Genomic DNA, 23,009 nt, shown 5'->3' with positions numbered 1-23,009 from the left:
GTCAGGGCAGTGCCAGGTCAGATCACCCAAAACAACAGGAAGAAAAGCTATCCCAAAAGTTTGCATGGTTTCTTTAATACTGCAGCCGTCTCTGAACGAATACTTATTGCAAAAAATTATTGTTTATACTCTACGGGGCAAAGCCAGTCATGGGGCCTTAAAGGCCAGTGTACTAGGAGCCGCTGTGTCTGGGGTGTCCACACGGAGCTCTCCAGGAGAAGGAGCCTGTGGACGCACCCACGACCTGTGTGCACAGAGAGCCCATAGGACTCAATCCCCAGGTCCCTGCACTTCAAAGCATCCCTTCAACTTCAATTGTGTTATGAAGTTGGACTCCGGTGTTCTTACAGCTCCCAGAAAATAATATCAAAGGCAGTGAGCAGCTGACGTGCACCCCTCTCTGCAGACCCTCACTCTCTTGTCATGCCCTGCACACTCCTTCTGTCACCAGAGAGCATTCCCTCACCATGAGCCTCTCAGCACAAGCTCACAGGGACACAATGCCTCTGAAAATGAGGATGTGGCATGTCTGGGGGGGAGATATAACACTTTTTATTTGGAAAAGTATTCCGGATATGTCCCTGGTGTTTCCAAAGGATGCACTAGTCTTAGGCTTTCATTCTACTCTTGACTGAGATAAGGATGCTCTGAGCACCATCTCAACACACGAACATTCATCTCTGATGCTGTGCTGGACTGAGAATAGATGGATTTGGGAACCACAGGGTTAGCCCTAAATCCTGTTTCACTGTTCCTGGGACTGTCCCCTGTCATCTTCTTGTGAGGATGAAGATCACCTACAGAGAATAGCAGGGACTGCTAGGAGGTGTCTTCGGCCCTTCTCTCCTTTTCACTCCCAGGTCCTCACCCCAGAGAAGGGATTGTTCTCTCTGCTCTTGAGCTCTGCCATGGGATGAGTTTCCCCCAGTCTCATGCACTTACTCAGCATCCTTCCTGGGTGGCCTCTGCCTCTCACACTGACATCACAGCAGGCTGTGGGGCTTCTTGCTGCCAGGAGAGCAGCACCAGGGAATGTCTCTGTGCCCAGGCCAGAGGAGAGAGGTGGCCAGACCTGATATAGCTGTGTGGGCAGTGACCTCACCTCCCTGCAGAACTGCAATTATCACTTCCCCTGAAGGGACAGTGACAGGGTAGCTTGGGGAGCTGACATTTCTGGGAAACTTTTGGGAAGTTGCTAATTGCTAAAGTGGCAACTTGCTGGTGAATATCTGCAGGGAAATATTGTGGTGCTTGGGGAAAGGCTCCTTTTTCCTCAGGATCCCTCACAACAGCCTAGGCTGCAGCTGTGCTGAATCCACAGCAACCAGGGATTTGTTAAAAAATTAACCCAAGGATGTGGGGAACCTGGGAACTTGTGCAGTGATCCGGGTAAGATGAAGTGATACAGTAAGCTTGGAAAGGATCAAACAGTTCCTTAAAACATCTACAAATGCAATTCTACTTTCCGTTTATTCAGAAAAGGGTGATAGACACAGCCAAGTGGGTTTTTACCCCCATGTTCATAGCAACCATTGTTTTCACAATTGTCAAGCTGTGGAATCCACGCAATCAGCTCCAACAGAGAAATGAATAAGCAAGGTATGGAACATGCTACATTGGAATCGTCTTAACAGGAAGCCTTAACAAGAAGAGAGACAGAGCCTGCACACTGCATTCATGGATATAAAGGCATGTGATAAGAGAAATCAGGCACGAGAGGAAAAAAGTTGCCTGACTCTTGTTCGAGGTAATGCTCCTGATTAGATGGCCCATTTTAGTACTATTTCCTCATTCCCAGACTGTGCTCATGGGAAAGGTATTAAGTCTGTGTGGAAGAGGAGTAAGCCTGTCTCATAAGGTCTCTGGACAAGACTCAGATGAGATGTTTCAATATTTTATTACCGCAAATTCTGGGTCCCAACACTGGGATGGAAATGGAGAATGTGGTCTTGCTCTGACTGGGTTTGGACTCAGATTTGGCCGTAGCAAAAGCTTCTGGATAGTGGAGCAGGGACGGGGGCTCCTGTCCTACCAGGGAGGAGCCTCTCATCAGTCCCGTGTGCCCCAGGGAGTGTCACCTGGCAGATTCGGCAGTAGTAACAAAACAGGACTGAGAACAAGGCACAAGGGTGCGAAGAATGTGGATAAGGGGAGCCGCACTCTGCAGGTTTTAGGGACAGTGGCACCACCAGTGGGACAGATCGAGACTGGAACAGAAATGCCCTTGGACACTCTCTCCTCAGTGCCCTCTGCACATCCCAGCTCCATGCCCCTGCAAGTGACCTTCACTCTCCTTCCTTGGCCCCACAGGAACCAACTTCCTCCTTCCTCCCTGTCCCACTCATGAGGCAGATCTGAGCAATTTAACCCTTTCATTGGTCATAAGGACCTGACGTCCAGCCCTTGCAGGGCGAGCTTCACAAGGGGCTACTCAGTGGCTGCATAAGCTAATGAGGAACCACAGACCTGAGCTGGGCGGCATCTTCTTCTGGGACCAGCTTCCTTCTCTCTGAGAATCTCTACAATCAAGCCTGAAGCTCCTGTCAGAGCCTCCTTCTGTTTGTTTTTTGCTTGTTTGTATGGATCACAGCGGGTGGTATAGAAGATTCCTCTTGACATTGCTCTCTGGGATCACTCCAGCGGAGACTCAATCATCCAGGACCTATGAATCAAGCCGGGTTCGTCCCCATGCCGTCAACCACCTCCTCTGAGAGACTATCCACTTTGGCCTCTGCTTTCTCTTTAAGGATGGAAACGCTTTCATTATTTGCATCAAACATATTGTACTTATTTATTTTCAGTCCAAACAGACTGTGTCGCTTCCACATCTTAACAATTATGAAAACCTTACTATGGATGAGGGTGCCCATACAACCGGCCGGGTGCTGTCTTTGAAACCCTTTTCAAGGTCTGCAAAACCCTTCACGACGTTGAAACTAAAGGTATCTTCAAAGATGAAATGCCACTGGCCAAGCAAGTGGAAACAGAGATAAACTAATGGGACTATCTTAAACTAAGAAGCTTCTGTACCTCCCAAGAAACAATAACCAGAATACAAGGACAGTCTACAGAAGGGGAAAGGATATTCACCCAATACATATCTGAGAATGGGTTAATATAAAATTTATACAAGGCACTGGTTGAACTCTACCAGAAGAAAACATCCAACCCCATCAGAATATGGGCATTGAAATGAACAGAATCTTTCTCAAAGAAGAAATCCAAATGTCCAAAAGGCACATGGAAAAATGCTCTTCATCACTAATCATCAGAGAGATGCAGATCAAAACAACAATGAGTTATCATCCCACACTACAGAGACTGATACACATACAAAAGAACAGAAGCAACTGGTATTGACGTGGGAGAAAGGAACTCTCTTTCACTGCTAGTGCGAGTGCTGACTGGTCTGGCTTTTTTGGAAAACAATATGGACGTTTCTAAAAAAATGAAAGAAAGAAACTGAGCTCCCATTTGATTCAGTAATACCACTTCTTGAAATATAACCCAGATATTCAAAAAAGTACAGTAGAAATGACACCTGCACTTGTAAGTTTATTACAGCACTAATTATAATAGCTTGAATCTAAAAAAAAGAAAAAGTGCCCAGCAACAGATGATTGGTTAAAGAAACTTTGGTATAAAATGGAATGCTCTGCAGCTGTTAGAAAAGATAAAACCATAAAATTTGCACATGAGTGGATCAACATGGAGTGTGTCTTGCTAAGTGAAATGAGTCAGAAAGAGTAGGACAGACACAGAATGACTACACTCATCTGTGGAATATAAAGTCACATCATAGAAGAATAACACCTAAGTATAGTAGAGATAAGGGCCAGGAGATCACCCCATGCTTTTAAACCAATCTCATGTGCTGGGGGGAAATGCTGGTGGGATGGAGAAAAGACCTCTAAGTAAATAATGGTTGGAGGATTTGCTCGGAATGGTAGGTGTGTGCAGTATAACAAAAATGCCAACGTCTTGTGGCGAAATGCAAACAAAAGGAATAGATGTCAAGCATCCCAAAGGCGGGGGAGAAAGGAAGATGGAAAAGGAAGGAATTGCCTTAACTTTTCTTTTAGTCCGGTCCTCTGACCACCTAGTCTATTCCAGATCTAGGTTGAAACACACAGGGGATAATCACCACTTACCTTTCCTGAAGTCCTTGCCCACTTTTACCGTGGTGACTTCTATGAACGTGGCCACTTCTCCAGTGGTGCTCTTTAAGGGGTCTCTCGTGCCTTGGCCCACGTTAGGCACCACCTGTCTCGTCCTGTGGAACTGGATAACGGGGTTCACGAGGAGAAGGAGCAAGAGAGAGTGATAGGGAGAGGGGAGACAAACACACACACATACAGAGAGAGGTGAGCAAAAGCAAAAGAAGAATACTTTATTGTAACTCCACAGCGCTTATGTATGCTTAGGTTTCAATCTACTTGCATCATGGCATTAAGGTAATACTAGAAGTAACTAATGGCACCCGGGGCAAGTAGAGGAAATGACAGTAGGTATCCAGAAAGCTGATCTATCTGTTCCTGTTGGCTAACCATTCTGCTCTTGTAAAAATGTCCCAGTCCTCTGCTTCTTGTAAAAGGGCTTTCTCAACCTGTTTATACGAATGTTTGACTGCAAGCTATATGCTGAAGGCCTGCTCACCACAAAGTAGACTATTGATCAAATATGATAACTGTTTAGGGCTTATACTGCATAGCATATACCCAAAAGGAGGAGAGTGTAAGAGGGAATGTGCCTGCCACAGAGGCAAGGGGTGGAAAGGAGTGGGGGAGGTGAGAAAGACACTGGGAACATTGGTGCTGGAGAACGGGCACTGGTGGAGGGATGGGAACTCGAATGTTGTTTGAATGAAACTTAAACATGAACATTTGTAAGTTTGTATAAAATATAAATAAAAATAGAGAATGCTTAAAAAATCCTTTTTAGAATAAACCAAATAAGTATGGATTTGTAATTTTTCATAGGAACAGCCTCACTCTTTTACCCTCGGATTACATAATATTGTCTTACCCTGATCACAGCACACAGTGGCCAATTTCCCCAAGTCCTTTGGTTAATTTTTCAAAAAAATGTTTGCTGTGGATTCAGCACACCTGCAGCCTAGGCTGTTGTGAGAATCCTGAGGAAAAAGGAGCCTTTCCCCAAACACCACAATGTCTCCCTGCAGAAATTCACCAGCAAGTTCTTACCACTTTAGCAATTAGCACCTTCCCAAAAGTTTCCCAGAAATGTCAGCTCCCCAAGCTGCCCTGTCACTGTCACTGCAGGGGAAGTGTTAATTGCAGTTCAGCAGCGAGGTGAGGTCACTGTCCACACAGCTATATCAGGTCTGGCCACCCCCCTCCCTCTGGCCTGAGCACAGAGACATTCCCTGCAGCTGCTTCCCTGGAAGAAAGAAGCCCCACAGCCTGCTGTGATGTCAGTGTGAGAGGCAGAGGCCACCCAGGAAGGATGCTGAGTAAGTGTATGCCACTGGGGGAAACTCATCCCAGGGCAGAGGTCTAGAGCAGAGAGAACAATCCCTTTCCTGGGGGGAGGAGCTGGGCAGGAAATGGAGAAAAGGGCCGAAGAAACCCCCTAGCAGTCCCTGCTATTCTCTGTAGGTGACCTTCATCCTCACAAGAAGATAACAGGGGACAGTCCCAGGAACAGTGAAACTGAGGATTCAGGGCTAACCCTGTGGTTCCCAAATCCATCTATTCTCAGTCCAGCACAGCATCAGAGATGAATGTTCGTGTGTTGAGATGGTGCTCAGAGCACCCGCATCTCAGTCAAGAGTAGAATGAAAGGGGCTGGAGAGATAGCACAGAGGGTAGGGCGTTTGCCTTGCACGCGGCCGACCCGGGTTCGATTCCCAGCATCCCATATGGTCCCCTGAGCACCGCCAGGGGTAATTCCTGAGTGCAGAGCCAGGAGTGGCCCCTGTGCATTGCCAGGTGTGACCCAGAAAAGCCAAAAAAAAAAAAAAAGAAAAAGAGTAGAATGAAAGCCTAAGACTAGTGCATCCTTTGGAAACACCATGGACATATCCAGAATACTTTTCCGAATAAAAAGTGTTATATCTCCCTCCGGACATACCACGTCCTTATTTTCACAGGCATTGCGTCCCTGTGAGCTTGTGCTGAGAGGCTCATGGTGAGGGAATGCTCTCTGTGGTGACAGGAGGAGTGTGCAGGGCATGAGAGAGAGTGAGGGTGCTGCAGAGAGGGGTGTGGGCCAGCTGCGCACTGTCTTTGATATTATTTTCTGGGAGCGAAAAGAACACCGGAGTCCAACCTTATAACACAGTTGAGGTTGAAGGGCAGCTTGGAGGAGCAGGGACTCTGGGGACCGAGTCCTTTGTCCTCTCTGTGCACACAGGTCGTGGGTGAGTCCACGGGTGCCTGGGTCTGCAGAGCTCCGTGTGGCACCATAGACACAGTGGCTCCCATTCTGCTGGCCATTAGCACCCCTTGACTGGCTACGCCCAGGTGAGTGTAGACACTTCATGTGACATCTGTTCTCACCGGGAGCATCAGCAGAATGTGAGCAACAATAAAGTATCTGGGAGTTTTGTGCTGAATTTCAGCAGCGTCACAGTCACTGCTGACAGTGTGTCTGAGCACAGAGTTTGTAGTGAGGCAAAAAAAATTCCTCCTTATTAGAGACAAACAGCAGGTGAGGCTCTTCCTCACACACACGTTTGATAACTCACATTTTCTGCTCAGTGACTTATTTCAGGCAGCTGGGGGTTTGGGCCACCTTGTGGTGCTCACGAGTTTGCTCCCAGTCTGCGCTCAAGGCTTACTTTGGCACTGCTCTGGGGTGCCCTGTGAGGTTCCAGGGATGGAGCACAGGTGACCAAGTGCAATGCCAGTGTTCTGCCAGCCGAATTCTCTCCCCAGACCCTACTATGGATTAATGAATAGTTTAGGTAAAAGAAAACACACTGGGCACAGGACAGGAAACATCATAGATATGGCCCTTCCTTGCACTCACAGCTCAATGAGATTCATCCCCGGCACTCCACAGGGTCCTCTGAGCTCTTTCACAAGTGATCCCTGAGCACAGTGCCAGAAGTAAGTTTAAGCATAGTCATATGTTGTCCCCAGAATAACCAAAATGCCATTCACAAAACTTAAAACCCACAGCTATTGGAAGGTCATCCACAACAGACAAACTGTACCTAATGGTGTGAAAGCATCAGAGTGTTGTCGGGCTCCCCAAAACTCTGCTGAGTAACTGCTCAGTCAGTCTCCAGAGGGGAGCTCTGCTGCGCATTTGTTGAGTGGACACCCAGAAAATCAACCTACAGCTGCTCTCACATCGGGAACAGACCCTTTCTCCATGCTGTCCCTTCCAGGCCCGAGCCATGCAGTGTCTGCTGTCTCATTTTGTTCTGTGAGTTTCTCTGCAATGGTGCCTGTCCCCCATTCATCCACACTGCTGTCCAGAAAAAACACGTGTGACATCAGACAACACATTTGTTCCTCAGTGAGGGGCACAGGGCAGCAGTGAGCTTCTGACTCCTATGGGTAACGAGAGATGCTTACACCAGTCTCTAATCCTGTCATGATGAATGGATGTATTTCTTTGGGTATCTAGCTACCCAGGGCCATACGGAGACACAGGCTGGCACCTGGTTTCCCAGGGCATCCTAGCACAGGATTTCAAAGGTGTGTTGCAGTTTACACAATTTTCTATTGGGTGAGAGAGGTTTATCCATTTCCTGGGCAAGTGGTGTTTGCAGTTGCTTCATCTGATTTTTTTGTGAGTCCTGGGCCTTATAGGTTTAATATGAATTTTCCTTTTTTTTTGGTATTATCAACTTTTCATATGATATTATCTAATGAATAATTCCTTTCTTAAAGTGACTGTGGAACTTCAGCCATTGTTCTACCAAATTTATGTTCTGGAAGAATTCTTGTCTCATAGTGGAAGGACAAGACAAGGTTGGAAGGCATTTACCTTACAGTGACCCAGGTAATCCCAGGTGACCCCAGGACCACATGGGTTTTCGGAACCCAGGTGTGATCTTTGAGTGAGTAGTCAGCTGTGAGCACACTGTGTTTGGCCTCCCCTCTAAATAAAGGAGGTTGTAGCTCAGAAAAGTACCGCATCACTCCCTTGTGTTCTCTTTCCTCTCTACCTTTCTCTTGCCTCTTCCTCTTCACCCCTTTCCATCATCATCTCCCTTACTTCCCCTCATCTGCCACTACCTGTCCCTTTGCCAAAGAGAAGGCAGAGTAAGGACCACACATTTCATTCTTCTGCACTTGACTGACTCCGACACCTGGGTTATTGTCTCATCTGCTGTCTTTGTGTAATATTTGAAGAGAACCAGTTCTTTAATGCATATTTTCATTTATACAAAATCTTGTGATGTTACTTAAGAGATCTATTTTGTGCTCTGTTACTTAAGAGCTATATTCTGATTAAAAGTTAGAACAAAATGCCATTTTTCTTTATTAAAAATCATTATTATCTGTAAATAGTTCACTCAGGGCTAATTAATATGTGTGGAGAGTATTTTTTCCTTATTTACACAACTAAATACTGTCACTTTGTTCATGTTCATCCTGCTTCCTCTTCCTCTGGGTTAATGCTTAACCCCAGAAAGAGAATTTCACCTAATGTGTCACTGTCCCATCAGTGAAAATTTTCCATCTCTCTCTGTGTCCTTATACCTTCGACAAACAAACAAGTGCAGAGAACTGAATTTATTCTTGGTTTCAGATGTCTTTAATGACCCTTCCAGCTGGGAGCAATGTGTCCTGCCCTCTGCTAGGTGACAGTGCAGAAATGGGGCAAATCCCCTTCAGGGACATGGTGGAAGGAGTTGTACTCTTATTACAGTCACTCCTGGGAGCACTGGGGAACTTCTCTCTTCTCTGCCACTACCTGTCCCTTTACCACAGAGAAGGCAGAGTGAGGACCACAGATTTCATTCTCCTGCACCTGACTGTCTCCAACACCTTGGCTATTGTCTCAAAAGGGCCCCCCCGGACAATGGTAGCTCTGGGGCTAAAACTCTTCTTCAGTGATTTAGTATGTCAACTTCTCCTGTATGTTCAGAGAGTGGGCAGATGCATGTCCATTGGCACCACCTGCCTCTTGGGTGTCTTCCAGGCCATTACCATCAGCCCCAGGGACTCCTGCTGGAAGAAGCTGAAACTCAAAGCTCCCCACTATGTCACCGGCTCTGTTTCCCTCTGCTGGGTCCTCTATATGCTTGTTAATCTCATTTTTCCTATGCACACATTGTATATATCTACCAAATGGAGTATGAGAAATGTCACAACGAAACAATATTTTGACTACTGTTATACTACACAACATGAGAATGTCTCTGGTCCACTATATTCAGTGTTAATTATACTGCCTGAAGTCTCATTCTCTGTACTCATAGTTTGGGCCGGTGGCTCCATGATTTTCTCTCTGTACCAACACAAGCAAAGAGTCCAACACCTTCACAGGAATAATGTTGCCCTCAGACCCTCAGCTGAGTCCAGAGCCACCCACAGAATCCTGGTCCTGGTGAGCTCCTTTGTGTGTTTCCACACACTATCCTCCCTCTTTCATTTGTCTACAGCTCTCCTTATTGATGAAACTGGCTGGTTGAAGACTCTTGGAAGTATCGTTACTCTGTGTTTTCCTTCTTTAAGCCCCTTTCTGGTCATGAGACAGAACCCCACTGCATACAGGCTGTCCTTAGCCATAATGATGCATAGGAAATTCCATGGTCTTGCCTTGAAATAGTTGAAACAGATGTTTTGGAGCAATAGTGTTTACTTGAGCATATTGCTCAAAAAAGAATTTCTGTGATCTGAGGAACAAGCCACATATCACTAAGATACACCTAGTCCCTCTAAAATCTGTTAAGTTTTGTCTCTGTGTAAGGTGTAAGGTGAATCTCAGAGAACCCATGGGTTTCATGAGACAGCATGACAGCTGCCCTCACCGTGTCAGTCATCTTCATCCAATGCTGCTGTGGAGAGTGGAGGGGCTGGGTTCTTCCTGACTTGGAGCAGATGACCCAATGGTCCTCGTGCCTCTGAGTGTGGGGTCCACTGTTTCTCTAGGGTTGTCATGAGTATATACGTTTCCAGATAAAGATAGAAATAGATTTTGTTTTAACAGACTCTTTTTCAGAGAGTCTATAAAAAAAAAAGAGAACCACCAGTAAAGGACAGTAAGAAGGCACCACCTTGCTGGAGGACAATCCAGGTTTGATCCCAAGCATCACATGTGACCCTCGAGCTTCACCAAGAGCCATCCCTGAGCACAGAGCCAGGAGAAAACCCTGTTCTCTGTGAAACAGGAACTCAATTCTCACCAAATACTGAATCTGCTTCCAGCTTCATCTTAGACTGTGAGAAATAAGTTTCTATTGTCCACACAACACCTAGTTTATGAAATGTCATTAGAACCACAACTAAGTTATATAAAAGAACATGTAGGAACAATTTGTTTTTTGGTTTGTGGGAGCAGCCAACAAAGCTCAGGGCTTACTCCTGGTTTTGCACCCAATAGTTACTCTAGTGGTACTCAGGATACCATGTGGGATGCCACAGATTGAAGCCGGGTCAGCCGCATGACTTACCTGCTGTACCATCATTCTGGCCCCAAAACAAAGCTTAAATAAGCTCCTTAAACAAAATGAGTAAGGCCCTCTTCAAGCATTGTTCTTCTCAATATCTAACCACTGTCAATACTGCTGTGATGAACACTGTACCTTTGCCGCGGCCCGAGCGGCCAACTTGAACCTCGTCTGGAGAGAAGGAATGAGAGTTGAGTGGGCTAGGGAGGACTGCATGCAACATACGGCATACAGCAAGTTTATTAAAATCCAAGCAGGTTTTTATAGTCTTACTTTAGCAATAATCAGCAGGTTACGTAAGTGGCATAAACATTATTAATCAAGCGTTGCAAGCAACTTTATTTTTGCCAATATTACTTGTTTTTCGGTTCCTTCTTATTATTTTGATTCCTTATCTCAGTCTTGAGAAAGATGGGAAAGCAGATGTGGCTTTGAGCATGGCCAAGGTGGACATGAGTCAATCCTCCCTTCAGCCTCCTCTCGAATCCAGCTGCCAGAGCGTGGTGGCCCTTCAACTTTTCTCTCGAGGCAGGTCGCCAGAGCATGGTGGCCCTTCGACCTCCTTTCCAGGCTGGCCACCAGAGCATTGTGGCCCTTCGGCCGCCTGTCCAGGTCAGCTGTCAGGAGATGACTCCCCTCACGCCAAGTTTCTCCATACTCGTTCCTGTTTATAGGAACTAAAGTAGGGAGTGCCTAGGCCTCCCCCACACCCAGTCCCTGTTTACAGGGACAGAGGTGGGGGGCGTCCAGGCCCATCCCCAACATACCTTCAATTTCACCATGTACACATGGACTTACACACAAAACATACTGTTCTTGGTTGATGATTTCAAAGAATAAGAAAATTCTTGATACAGAGTAACAAAAGTTTCTTGATCGGGCTTCAACCATATAATGTTCCAACACCTGTCCCTCTACCAGAATACCACCAACGTCCTGACTTCTCTCCCGGGACAACCCCCACCTCCGACCTGCCTCTATGAAAGGCTTTTCTTCTTTTTTTCTCTCTCTCTAAACCTAAACATATTTTAAATAATAAAACTTACAGAAATTGTTCCCATAGTTGGTTAACATTGTCATCTCCAGACATAGATATTTTCTTCAGTTTTTCAGTCATTCTTTTTCTATGTAGAATCAAAGTAAGGCTAATTATATATGATAATATATTGTTAATGTATTAATATATTATATACTAATATATTATAAATTATAATATATTAATAAATAATATATATGCCACTGTTTCACTGTCACCCCATTGCTCACTGATGTGCATGAGCAGGCGCCAGTAACACCTCCATTCGTCCTTCTCACATTCAAGGTCAGGGAAATGAGGCCCATTATTGTACTGTTTTTGGCATATCGAATATGCCACAGGTAGTGGCAGATGAGGGGAAGTAAGGGAGATGATGATGGAAAGGGGTGAAGAGGAAGAGGCAAGAGAAAGGTAGAGAGGAAAGAGAACACAAGGGAGTGATGTGGTATTTTCCTGAGCTACAACCTACTTAATTTAGAGGGGAGGCCAAACACAGTGTACTCACTGCTGACTACTCACTCAAAGATCATGCCTGGGTTCCGAAAACTAATGTGGTCCTGGGGTCACCTGGGATTACCTGGGTCACTGTAAGGTAAATAAATACCTTCCAACCTGGTCTTGTCCTTCCGCTATGAGACAAGAATTCTTCCAGAACATAAAATTGGTAGAACAATGGCTGAAGTTCCACAGTCACTTTAAGAAAGGAATTATTCATTAGATAATATAATATGAAAAGTAGATAATACCAAAAAAACAGGAAAATTCATATTAAACCTATAAGGCCCAGGACTCACAAAAAAATCAGATGAAGCAACTGCAAACACCACTTTGCCCAGGAAATGGATAAACCTCTCTCACCCAATAGAAAATTGTGTAAACTGCAACACACTTTTGAAATCCTGTGCTAGGATACCCTGGGAAACCAGGTGCCAGCCTGTGTCTCCGTATGGCCCTGGGTAGCTAGATACCCAAAGAAATACATCCATTCATCATGACAGGATTAGAACTGGTGCAAGCATCTCTCATTACCCATAGGAGTCAGAAGCTCACTGCTACCCTGTGCCCCTCACTGAGGAACAAATGTGTTGTCTGATGTCATATATGTTCTTCTGGACAGTGGTGTGGATGAATGGGAGCCAGGCACAATCACAGAGAAACTCACAGAACAAAATGAGACAGCAGACACTGCACGGCTCGGGCCTGGAAGGGACAGCATGGAGAAAGGGTCTGTTCCCGATGTGAGAGCAGCTGTACGCTGATTTTCTGGGTGTCCACTCAACAAATGCGCAGCAGAGCTCCCCTCAGGAGACTGACTGAGCAGTTACTCAGGAGAGTTTTGGGCAGCCCGACAACACTCTGATGCTTTCACACCATTAGGTACAGTTTGTCTGTTGTGGATGACCTTCCAATAGCTGTGGCTTTTAAGTTTTGTGAATGGCATTTTGGTTATTCTGGGGACAACATATGACTATGCTTAAACTTACTTCTGGCACTGTGCTCAGGGATCACTTGTGAAAGAGCTCAGAGGACCCTGTGGAGTGCCGGGGATGAATCTCATTGAGCTGTGAGTGCAAGGCAAGGGCCATATCTATGATGTTTCCTGTCCTGCGCCCGGTGTGTTTTCTTTTACCTAAACTATTCATTAATCCATAGTAGGGTCTGGAGAGAGAATTCGGCTGGCAGAACACTAGCATTGCACTTGGTCACCTGTGCTCCATCCCTGGAACCTCACAGGGGACCCCAGAGAAGTGCCAAAGTAAGCCTTGAGCGCAGACTGGGAGCAAACTCGTGAGCACCACAAGGTGGCCCAAACCCCCAGCTGCCTGAAATAACTCACTGAGCAGAAAATGTGAGTTATCAAACGTGTGTGTGAGGAAGAGCCGCACCTGCTGTTTGTCTCTCATAAGGGGAATTTTTTTTGCCTCAGTACAAACTCTGTGCTCAGACACGCTGTCAGCAGTGACTGTGACGCTGCTGAAATTCAGCACAAAACTCCCAGATACTTTATTGTTGCTCACATTCTGCTGCTGCTCCCGGTGAGAACAGATGTCACATGAAGTGTCTACACTCACCTGGGCACAGCCAGTCTGGGGCGCTAATGGCCAGCAGAATGGGAGCCACTGTGTCTTTGGTGCCACACGGAGCTCTGCAGACCCAGGCACCCGTGGACTCACCCACGACCTGTGTGCACAGAGAGGCCAAAGGACTCGGTCCCCAGAGTCCCTGCTCCTCCAAGCTGCCCTCCAACCTCAACTGTGTTATAAAGTTGGATTCTGGTGTTCTTTTCGCTCCCAGAAAATAACATCAAAGACAGTGAGCAGCTGGCCCACACCCCTCTCTGCAGACCCTCACTCTCTTGTCCTGCCCAGCACACTCCTCCTGTCATCACAGAGAGCATTCCCTCACCATAAGCCTCTCAGGACAAGCTCACAGGGACACAATGCCTGTGAAAATGAGGACGTGGTATGTTCAGAGGGAGATATAACACTTTTTATTCGGAAAAGTATTCTGGATATGTCCATGGTGTTTCCAAAGGATGCACTAGTCTTAGGCTTTCATTCTACTCTTGACTGAGATGCGGGTGCTCTGAGCACCATCTCAACACACGAACATTCATCTCTGATGCTGTGCTGGACTGAGAATAGATGGATTTGGGAACCACAGGGTTAGCCCTGAATCCTCTGTTTTACTGTTCCTGGGACTGTCCCCTGTCATCTTCTTGTGAGGATGAAGGTCACCTACGGAGGATAGCAGGGACTGCTAGGGGGTATCTTCGGCCCTTCTCTCCCTTTCCTGTCCAGCTCCTCACCCCAGAAAAGGGATTGTTCTCTCTGCTCTGGACCTCTGCCCTGGGATGAGTTTCCCCCAGTGGCATGCACTTACTCAGCATCCTTCCTGGGTGGCCTCTGCCTCTCACACTGACATCACAGCAGGCTGTGGGGCTTCTTGCTTCCAGGGGAGCAGCTCCAGGGAATGTCTCTGTGCTCAGGCCAGAGGGAGGGAGGTGGCCAGACCTGATATAGATGTGTGGGCAGTGACCTCACCTCCCTGCAGAACTGCAATTATCACTTCCCCTGAAGGGACAGTGACAGGGCAGCTTGGGGAGCTGACATTTCTGGGAAACTTTTGGGAAGTTGCTAATTGCTAAAGTGGTAACAACTTGCTGGTGAATTTCTGCAGGGAGACATTGTGGTGTTTGGGGAAAGGCTCCTTTTTCCTCAGGATTCTCACAACAGCCTAGGCTGCAGGTGTGCTGAATCCACACCAAATATGTTTTTGAAAAATTAACCAAAGGACTTGGGGAAATTGGCCACTGTGTGCTGTGATCAGGGTAAGACAATATTATGTAATCAGAGGGTAAAAGAGTGAAGCTGTTCCTATGAAAAATTACAAATCCATACTTACTAGGTTTATTCTAAAAAGGATTTCTTTTTTAAGTATTCTTTATTTTTATTAATATTTTATACAAACTTACAAATTTTCATGTTTAAGTTTCATTCAAACAACATTCGAATTCCCATCCCTCCACCAGTGCCCATTCTCCACCACCAATGTTCCCAGTGTCCTTCTCACTTCCCCCACTCCTTCCCACCCCTTGCCTCTGTGGCAGGCACATTCCCTCTTACACTCTCCCTCCTTTTGGGTATATGGTATGCAGTATAAGCCCTAAACAGTTATCATATTTGATCAATAGACTACTTTGTGGTGAGCGGGCCTTCAGCATATAGCTTGTGGGAAAACATTCACATAAACAGGTTGAGAAAGACCTTTTACAAGAACCAGAAGACTGGGACATTTTTACAAGAGCAGGATAGTTAGCCAACAGGAACAGATAGATCAGCCTTCTGGATACCTACTGTTATCTCCCCTACTTGCCCCGGGTGCCATTAGTTACTTCTTTTTTTAAAAATTTATTTATTTTATTGAATCACCATGTGGAAAGTTACAAAGTTCTTAGGCTTATGTCTCAGTTATACAATACTCAAACACCCATCCCTTCACCAGTGCCCATATTCCACCACCAAAAATCAAAATCCCAGTATACCTCCCAACCCCTGCCCCCCACCTCCCATCCCCGCCTGCGTAATTGATAAATTCCACTTCATTTTCTCTTTACCTTGAATACATTCCATATTTTTACACAAAACTCTCTATTGTTGGAGTTTCCCCCCAGGAAAGACAGCCCTACTGCCAAGGAAGCATTTGATAATTAGTTTTCCATTGCTGAGATTGGGGAGATATGAAGTCCTGCTGTTCCAAGTACATAACTTTTTTTTTCTCTTTTCCCTCCTTCCTGTGCCACCAATTTCGTATCTGCTTAATAAGTAGTCCTTGGTGCCTCCCATCGTCCTTTTCCCAAGAATTGTTTTAGCTATCCGTGGACGTTTGTTGTTCCATATGAATTTTATGATTGCTTGATCCGTTTCTTTGAAGAATGTCATGGGTATCCTTATAGGGATCGCGTTGAATCTGTATAATGTTTTGGGGAGTATTGCCATTTTGACAATATTGATTTTCCCTATCCATGAGCAAGGTATATGTTTCCATTTCCTCATGTCTTCTTTTATTTCATGGAGTGGCGTTTTATAGTTTTCTTTGTAGAGGTCTTTTACTTCCTTGGTTAGGCTGATTCCGAGGTACTTGATTTTCTGGGGCACGATTGTGAATGGGATTGCTTTTTTCATGTCCCTTTCCTCTGCCTCATTGTTTGTATATAGGAAGGCCATGGATTTTTGGGTATTGATTTTGTAGCCTGCAACTTTACTGTATAAGTCTATTGTTTCTAAGAGTTTCTTAGTAGAGGCTTTGGGCTTCTCTAGATATAGTATCATATCATCTGCAAATAGTGAGAGTTGTATTCTTCCTTCCCTATCTGGATGCCCTTAATCTCTTTTTCTTGTCTAACAGCTATCACAAGTACTTCCAGTACTGTATTGAAGAGAAGTGGTGAGAGTGGGCATCCTTGTCTTGTCCCTGATCTTAGAGGAAAGGCCCTTAGTTTTTCTCCATTGTGGATAATGCTTGCCGTAGGCTTGTGGTAGATGGCTTCGACTATCTTGAGGAAAGTTCCTCCAAAACCAATTTTGGTGAGAGTTTTCATCATGAACGGATGTTGGATCTTGTCAAATGCTTTCTCTGCATCTATTGATATGATCATATGGTTTTTATCTTTACTTTTGTTGATGTGATGGATTATGTTGATTGATTTCCAGATGTTAAACCATCCCTGCATCCCTGGGATGAATCCCACTTGGTCATGGTGTATGATCTTCTTGATGAGTTGTTGGATCTTATTTGCTAGTATTTTGTTGAGGATCTTTGCATCGGTGTTCATCAGGGATATTGGTCTATAGTTTTCTTTCTTAGTGGTGTCTTTGTTTACTTTTGGTATTAGGGCGATGTGTGCTTCATAGAAACTATTTGGGAGAGTTACTGTTTTTTCAATTTCCTTGAAAAGCTTGAGGAAAATTGGCAACAGGTCTTCATTGAATGTTTGAAAGAATTCGCCAGTGAATCCATCTGGGCCTGGGCTTTTGTTTTTTGGGAGATTTTTGATTACAGTTTCAATTTCCTTAACATTAATGGGTCTATTCAAGTATTCCAAGTCTTCTTTGTTCAGACTTGGGAGATTGTAGGAATCAAGGAATTCATCCATTTCTTTTATGTTCTCTTGTTTTGTGGTGTATAAACCTTCAAAGTAGTCTCTAATGATCTTAAACTTTACTACAAAGCGGTAACAATTAAAATAGCATGGTACTGGAACAAAGGCAGACCCGCAAACCAATGGAACAGGGTGGAATATCCCTACACACAACCCCAAATGTACTATCATCTAATCTTTGATAAGGGAGCAAGAGATGTGAAGTGGAGCAAGGAAAGCCTCTTTAACAAATGGTGCTGGCACAACTGGACAACCACATGCAAAAGAATGGGCATAGACCTCGACCTGACACCATGCACAAAAGTCAGATCAAAATGGATCAAAGACCTCAACATCAGACCACAAACCATAAGGTACATTGAAGACAAGGTCAGCAAAACCCTCCACGATATTGAAGATAAAGGTATCTTCAAAGATGACATGCAACTGGCCAACCAAGTGGAAACAGAGATCAGCAAATGGGACTACATTAAACTAAAAAGCTTCTGCACCGCAAAAGATACAGTGACCAAAATACAAAGACTATCTACAGAATGGGAAAGGATATTTACACAATACCCATCAGATAAGGGGTTGATATCAATGGTGTATAAAGCACTGGTAGAACTCTACAAGAAAAAAACATCCAACCCCATCAGAAAATGGGGTGAAGAAATGAACAGAAACTTTCCCAAGGAAGAGATACAAATGGCCAAAAGGCACATGAATAGTGCTCTACATCACTAATCATCAGAGAGATGCAGATAAAACTACCATGAGATACCACCTCACACCACAGAGGCTAGCACACATCCAAAAGAACAAAAGCAACCACAGTTGGAGAGGATGTGGGGAGAAAGGGACCCTTCTACACTGCTGGTGGGAATGCCGACTAGTTCAGCCCTTTTGGAAAACAATATGGACGATTCTCAAAAAACTAGAGGTTGAGCTTCCATTTGACCCAGCAATGCCACTGCTGGCAATATATCCCAGAGGAGCAAAAAAGTATAGTTGAAATGACATCTTCACTTATATGTTCATCGCAGCACTGTTTACAATAGCCAGAATCTGGAAAAAACCTGAGTGCCCTAGAACAGATGACTGGCTGAAGAAACTTTGGTACATCTATACAGTGGAATACTATGCAGCTGTTTTTAAAAAAATGAGGTCATGAAGTTTGCATATAAGTGGATCAGCATGGAAAGTATCAAGCTAAGTGAAATGAGTCAGAAAGAGAGAGACAGACATAGAAAGATTGCGCTCATCTGTGCAATATAGAATAATAGAATAGGAGTCTAACACCCAAGAATAGTAGAAATAAGTACCAGAAGTCTGTCTCCATGACTTGGAGGCTGGTCTCTCATTCTGGGCAACTCAGAGAAGGGAACACCAAGTAAAATGTGGTCGGAGGTCATGCGGGGGAAGGGTGACACGTGCCGAATGTAGACTAGAGACTGAACACAATGGCCACTCAACACCTTTATTGCAAACCACAACACCTAATCAGAGAGAGAACAAAAGGGAATACCCTGCCATAGTGGCAGTGTGGGATTGGGGGAGACGGGACTGGGGAGGGTGGGAGGGATGCTGGGTTTACTGGTGGTGGAGAATGGGCACTGGTGAAGGGATGGGTTCTCGAACTTTGTCTGGGGGAAACATGGACACAAAAATGTATAAATCTGTAACTGTACCCTCACAGTGATTCACTAATATAAATAAATAAATAAATAAAATGAAGTGGATTCAAAAACAAAAATTTTTTTTAAAAAATAAATAAATAGGATGAACCGAGAGCCGCGGCACGAGAAGCAGAGCCTCCGCGCCTATTGACTGTGATCCTGAGGTCTCCTAACCCATTTTGGCACCAGAGCGGATGCTTGAGCCACGCATTTTGACTGTGAACTGAGCTACAACCTTGTGCAGCCCGGGGAGGGATTTTTTTCCCTCTCCACCCCATTTTTCTGAGCAAAAATGGCGGCAGCGGCAGCAGCCACGCGGTGAGAGCCACCCTCTAAGACCCCTCCACCAGGAGGTAGGACTTTCTTTAGTGACGTAGCCTGTAGGTGGTCCTGGGAGGGGGGGTGTTCCTGGCGCGCCTTCCGCCCAGAGATGAACCGAGAGCCGCGGCACGAGAAGCAGAGCCTCCGCGCCTATTGACTGTGATCCTGAGGTCTCCTAACCCATTTTGGCACCAGAGCGGATTCTTGCAGCCATCCATTTTGACTGTGAACTGAGCTAAAATATTAGAAACCCAAAACCGCGCGGCCGCTATTGCGGCTGCGCGGACTCAAAGTCTTCACTCTTACCAATGAAGAGAAATTATTAGATGATGCCTATTCGGCAGGCCTGATTGTTGGGGAAAATTTCCAATCAATAATAGTGAGTTCTGTATGGAAATATGAAATGTACTCAATATATATAGAGAATAATGGGAATATCATTAGCTACTTAGATGGGGGGTGGGGTGGGAGGGGGGTGTATTGGGGTTCTTGGTGGTGGAACGGGTGCACTGGTGAAGGGATGGTGGTTTAATCAGTATTTGACTGTGACTTGAACCTGAAAGCTTTGTATTTTTTTCTTGTTTTCACGGTGGTTCAATAAAATATTTCTTTAAAAAAATAATAATAAATAAATAAATAAATAACTAGTCCTTGGCGCGAGAGGCCCGGGAAGTGCGCAGGGCGCGAGCGGCGGCTCGCAGGGCTGCGGAGCTGCTCGCTGCCGGCCAGCTCGGGAAGGAGGCCAGCTTCCGGGGAGGGGGGGGTGGGGGGGGGGCGGGGGGGGGGGGGCTGCGTGGAAACGCACCTCCCCGGCGGCTGGCGAGGAGAGCGAGGCCTGCAGAGGCTCCAGGGCGCCGCCGCCTCCCGTCCCCGAGCTCCGAGCGCGCTGCCGCCATTGTAGCGGTCGCCGCTTATGACTGGTGTGCCCCTGATCAGAGTTATTCTGATCTGAAGAATTTGGTGTTTAAAGCATTAAGATAATAGCCTGAGTTGTTCATGGAAGAAGAACACTGAGTGCTGTTAGTGACTCAACTGGCTCTTCTCCGCATGTGGAGTTAGAGTAGACCCAGCAGACAGGACCAGAGAATCCTGGCCTCAACCTGTTTTCTTAAATCATGGAGCTGACTTATTTGTCATTGTTGCCTGTAATTCCCGGGAAGCACAGGAGTTTTTTATCAGTATGTCTGAAACCATTAAATATAATGATGATGATCATAAAACTCTGTTTTTGAAAACGCTAAATGAACAACGCCTGGAAGGAGAATTTTGTGATATCGCTATTGTGGTTGAAGATGTGAAATTCAGAGCACACAGATGCGTTCTTGCAGCCTGCAGCACCTACTTTAAAAAGCTTTTCAAGGAGCTTGAGGTTGATAGTTCTTCTGTCATAGAAATAGATTTTCTTCATTCTGATATATTTGAAGAGGTCCTGAACTACATGCACACAGCTAAGATTTCCGTGTAAAAAGAAGATGTTAATTTAATGATGTCATCAGACCATATCCTTGATATTCGATTTTTGGATAAACTCTATTCTCAGAAGCGTGACGTGTCTAGCCCTGATGAAAATAACGGCCAGTCAAAAAGTAAGTATTGCCTCAAAATAAATCGCCCTATTGGAGATGCTACTGACACCCAAGATGATGATGTAGAGGAAATTAGAGATCAGGATGACAGCCCTTCAGATGACACAGTAGAAGGCACGCCCCCAAGTCAGGAGGATGGCAAGTCACCCACGACGACGCTCAGGGTTCAGGAAGCCATCCTGAAGGAGTTGGGGAGTGAGGAAGTGCAAAAGGTGAATTGCTATGGCCAGGAAGTAGAGTCCATGGAAACCCCAGAATCAAAAGACTTGGGGTCTCAGACCCCTCAAGCCTTAACATTTAATGATGGGATGAGCGAGGTGAAGGATGAACAGATGCCAGGCTGGACAACAGCCACCAGTGACATGGAATTTGAGTACTTGCTCTATGGCCACCATTGGGAGCAGATCGCCTGTCAGGCTTGTGGGAAGACATTTTCTGATGAGGGCCGATTGAGGAAGCATGAAAAACTCCACACGGCAGACAGGCCGTTTGTTTGCGAGATGTGTACAAAAGGTTTTACCACACAGACCCACCTGAAGGAACACCTAAAAATCCACACCGGATATAAGCCCTACAGTTGTGATGTGTGTGGAAAATCGTTTATTCGTGCTCCGGACTTAAAGAAGCACGAGCGAGTGCATAGTAATGAAAGACCTTTCGCATGCCACATGTGTGACAAAGCCTTCAAACACAAGTCCCACCTCAAAGATCATGAGCGGAGACACAGAGGAGAAAAGCCTTTCGTGTGTGGCTCCTGCACTAAGGCCTTTGCCAAGGCGTTGGATCTGAAAAGGCATGAGAACAATATGCACAGTGAGAGGAAGCAGGTGACCCCCAGTGCCATCCAGAGTGAGACTGAACAGTTGCAGGCAGTAGCAATGGCCACTGAAGCAGAGCAGCAGTTGGAAACAATTGCCTGTAGCTAGAAATGATGGGACTGGAACATTGGCCTGTGTGGCAAGCCGTGAGACTGAGTTTGCATTGTTCAGAATCAGTGAACACCAGTCACTGTATTCTTGTGGAAACTTGTGGGACATTGTACTCACTGGACTAATGGCAGTGGTTGGTTGGGTGTTTGTAAAACTTTTCAAGGAAATAATGTTCCTTGATTCTGACCAGTTTCACTGTCCCATCTGGTGTTTAGTATTACTGTCACCAGTAAGCCCTCCTTCTCTCTTTTTTATGATTTTGAAAACTCCTGTGTCCAGTTCAGAAGTGAGAGACTTCTATTCCATTGTTACTTTCTCTCTATACTTGTTGCGCTTGTGAGCGTGTTGCACAGAGTGATAATTGAGTAAATTGATTTCCCAATCATCAGGATTATTTGTGACTTACGGACATAATAGCATTCTAAATAATGTAATAAAAGTGACTGGGGCTGGAGTGATAGCACAGCGAGTAGGGCGTTTGCCTTGCACGCGGCCAACCCGGGTTTGATTCCCAGCATCCCATATGGTCCCCCAGGACTGCCAGGAGTAATTCCTGAGTGCAGAGCCAGGAGTAACCCCTGTGCACAGCTGGGTGTGACCCAAAAAGCCAAAAAAAAAGTGACTTCATGTAGAGGCATAAAGTACTGCTGCACGGTTGACCAAGAGCATTGCACAGATGTGAAAACAAGTTCTAGAAATGCAGAATTGTCCTTGTTTATATATGGTTTGTTCATTTTATATGACACTTGTTTCCACTGACTGGTGGACAAATAATGATTGCTTTGCTGAAGTATTTCTTCATTTTTATTGTCCATACCTATAACCAAAAGATGAGGTCACAAGTCCCAAAGGCTGAACAAATCCTCTGGGGGTTTTGGTGGTGTGGAAACTTGGTTGCCTCCTCTTCTTTGGGACATTACTACTTTGTAACAAATGAGGTTTGTGAGCTAGCCCAATGGTGAGAGTACTAGAAAGGTAAAGGGGTAAAAGGCAGGTGCTTTCGCATTTTCAACAGCTCCAAGATTTCTAATCAAAATAATTCTTAACTGATTTTGAAATTGCATTTTTAGGATCAAAATTGGGACAAGAACAGGTATACTTTGGATCCATTTGTGTAATTTAACAAAATGCCATCAAGCTGCGGGTCTCTTGGTAGCACAAGATTTATCTAAAAGGAGATGCACTATCCTTACTTAAATTAACAAATTTTAAACCTTAAATGT

The 23,009-nt window shown here is 45.3% G+C and overlaps 1 protein-coding gene across 1 annotated transcript; it reads left to right on the top strand.

Moving 5' to 3' along the window:
- Positions 1-20,298: 20,298 nt before the first annotated feature.
- On the top strand, positions 20,299-22,187 carry LOC101556394 (zinc finger and BTB domain-containing protein 14-like; the record flags this gene model as incomplete). Its single annotated transcript, XM_012935303.2, is given in 1 exon segment — positions 20,299-22,187. A coding segment is annotated over 1 exon segment (1,485 nt), but the record flags the coding sequence as incomplete, so codon positions are not given.
- Positions 22,188-23,009: the final 822 nt, after the last annotated feature.

The sequence above is a fragment of the Sorex araneus genome, chromosome 8 (genome assembly GCF_027595985.1).
Source record: "Sorex araneus isolate mSorAra2 chromosome 8, mSorAra2.pri, whole genome shotgun sequence".
Taxonomy (NCBI): domain Eukaryota; kingdom Metazoa; phylum Chordata; class Mammalia; order Eulipotyphla; family Soricidae; genus Sorex; species Sorex araneus.
This window is presented reverse-complemented; position numbering and strand designations above follow the sequence as displayed.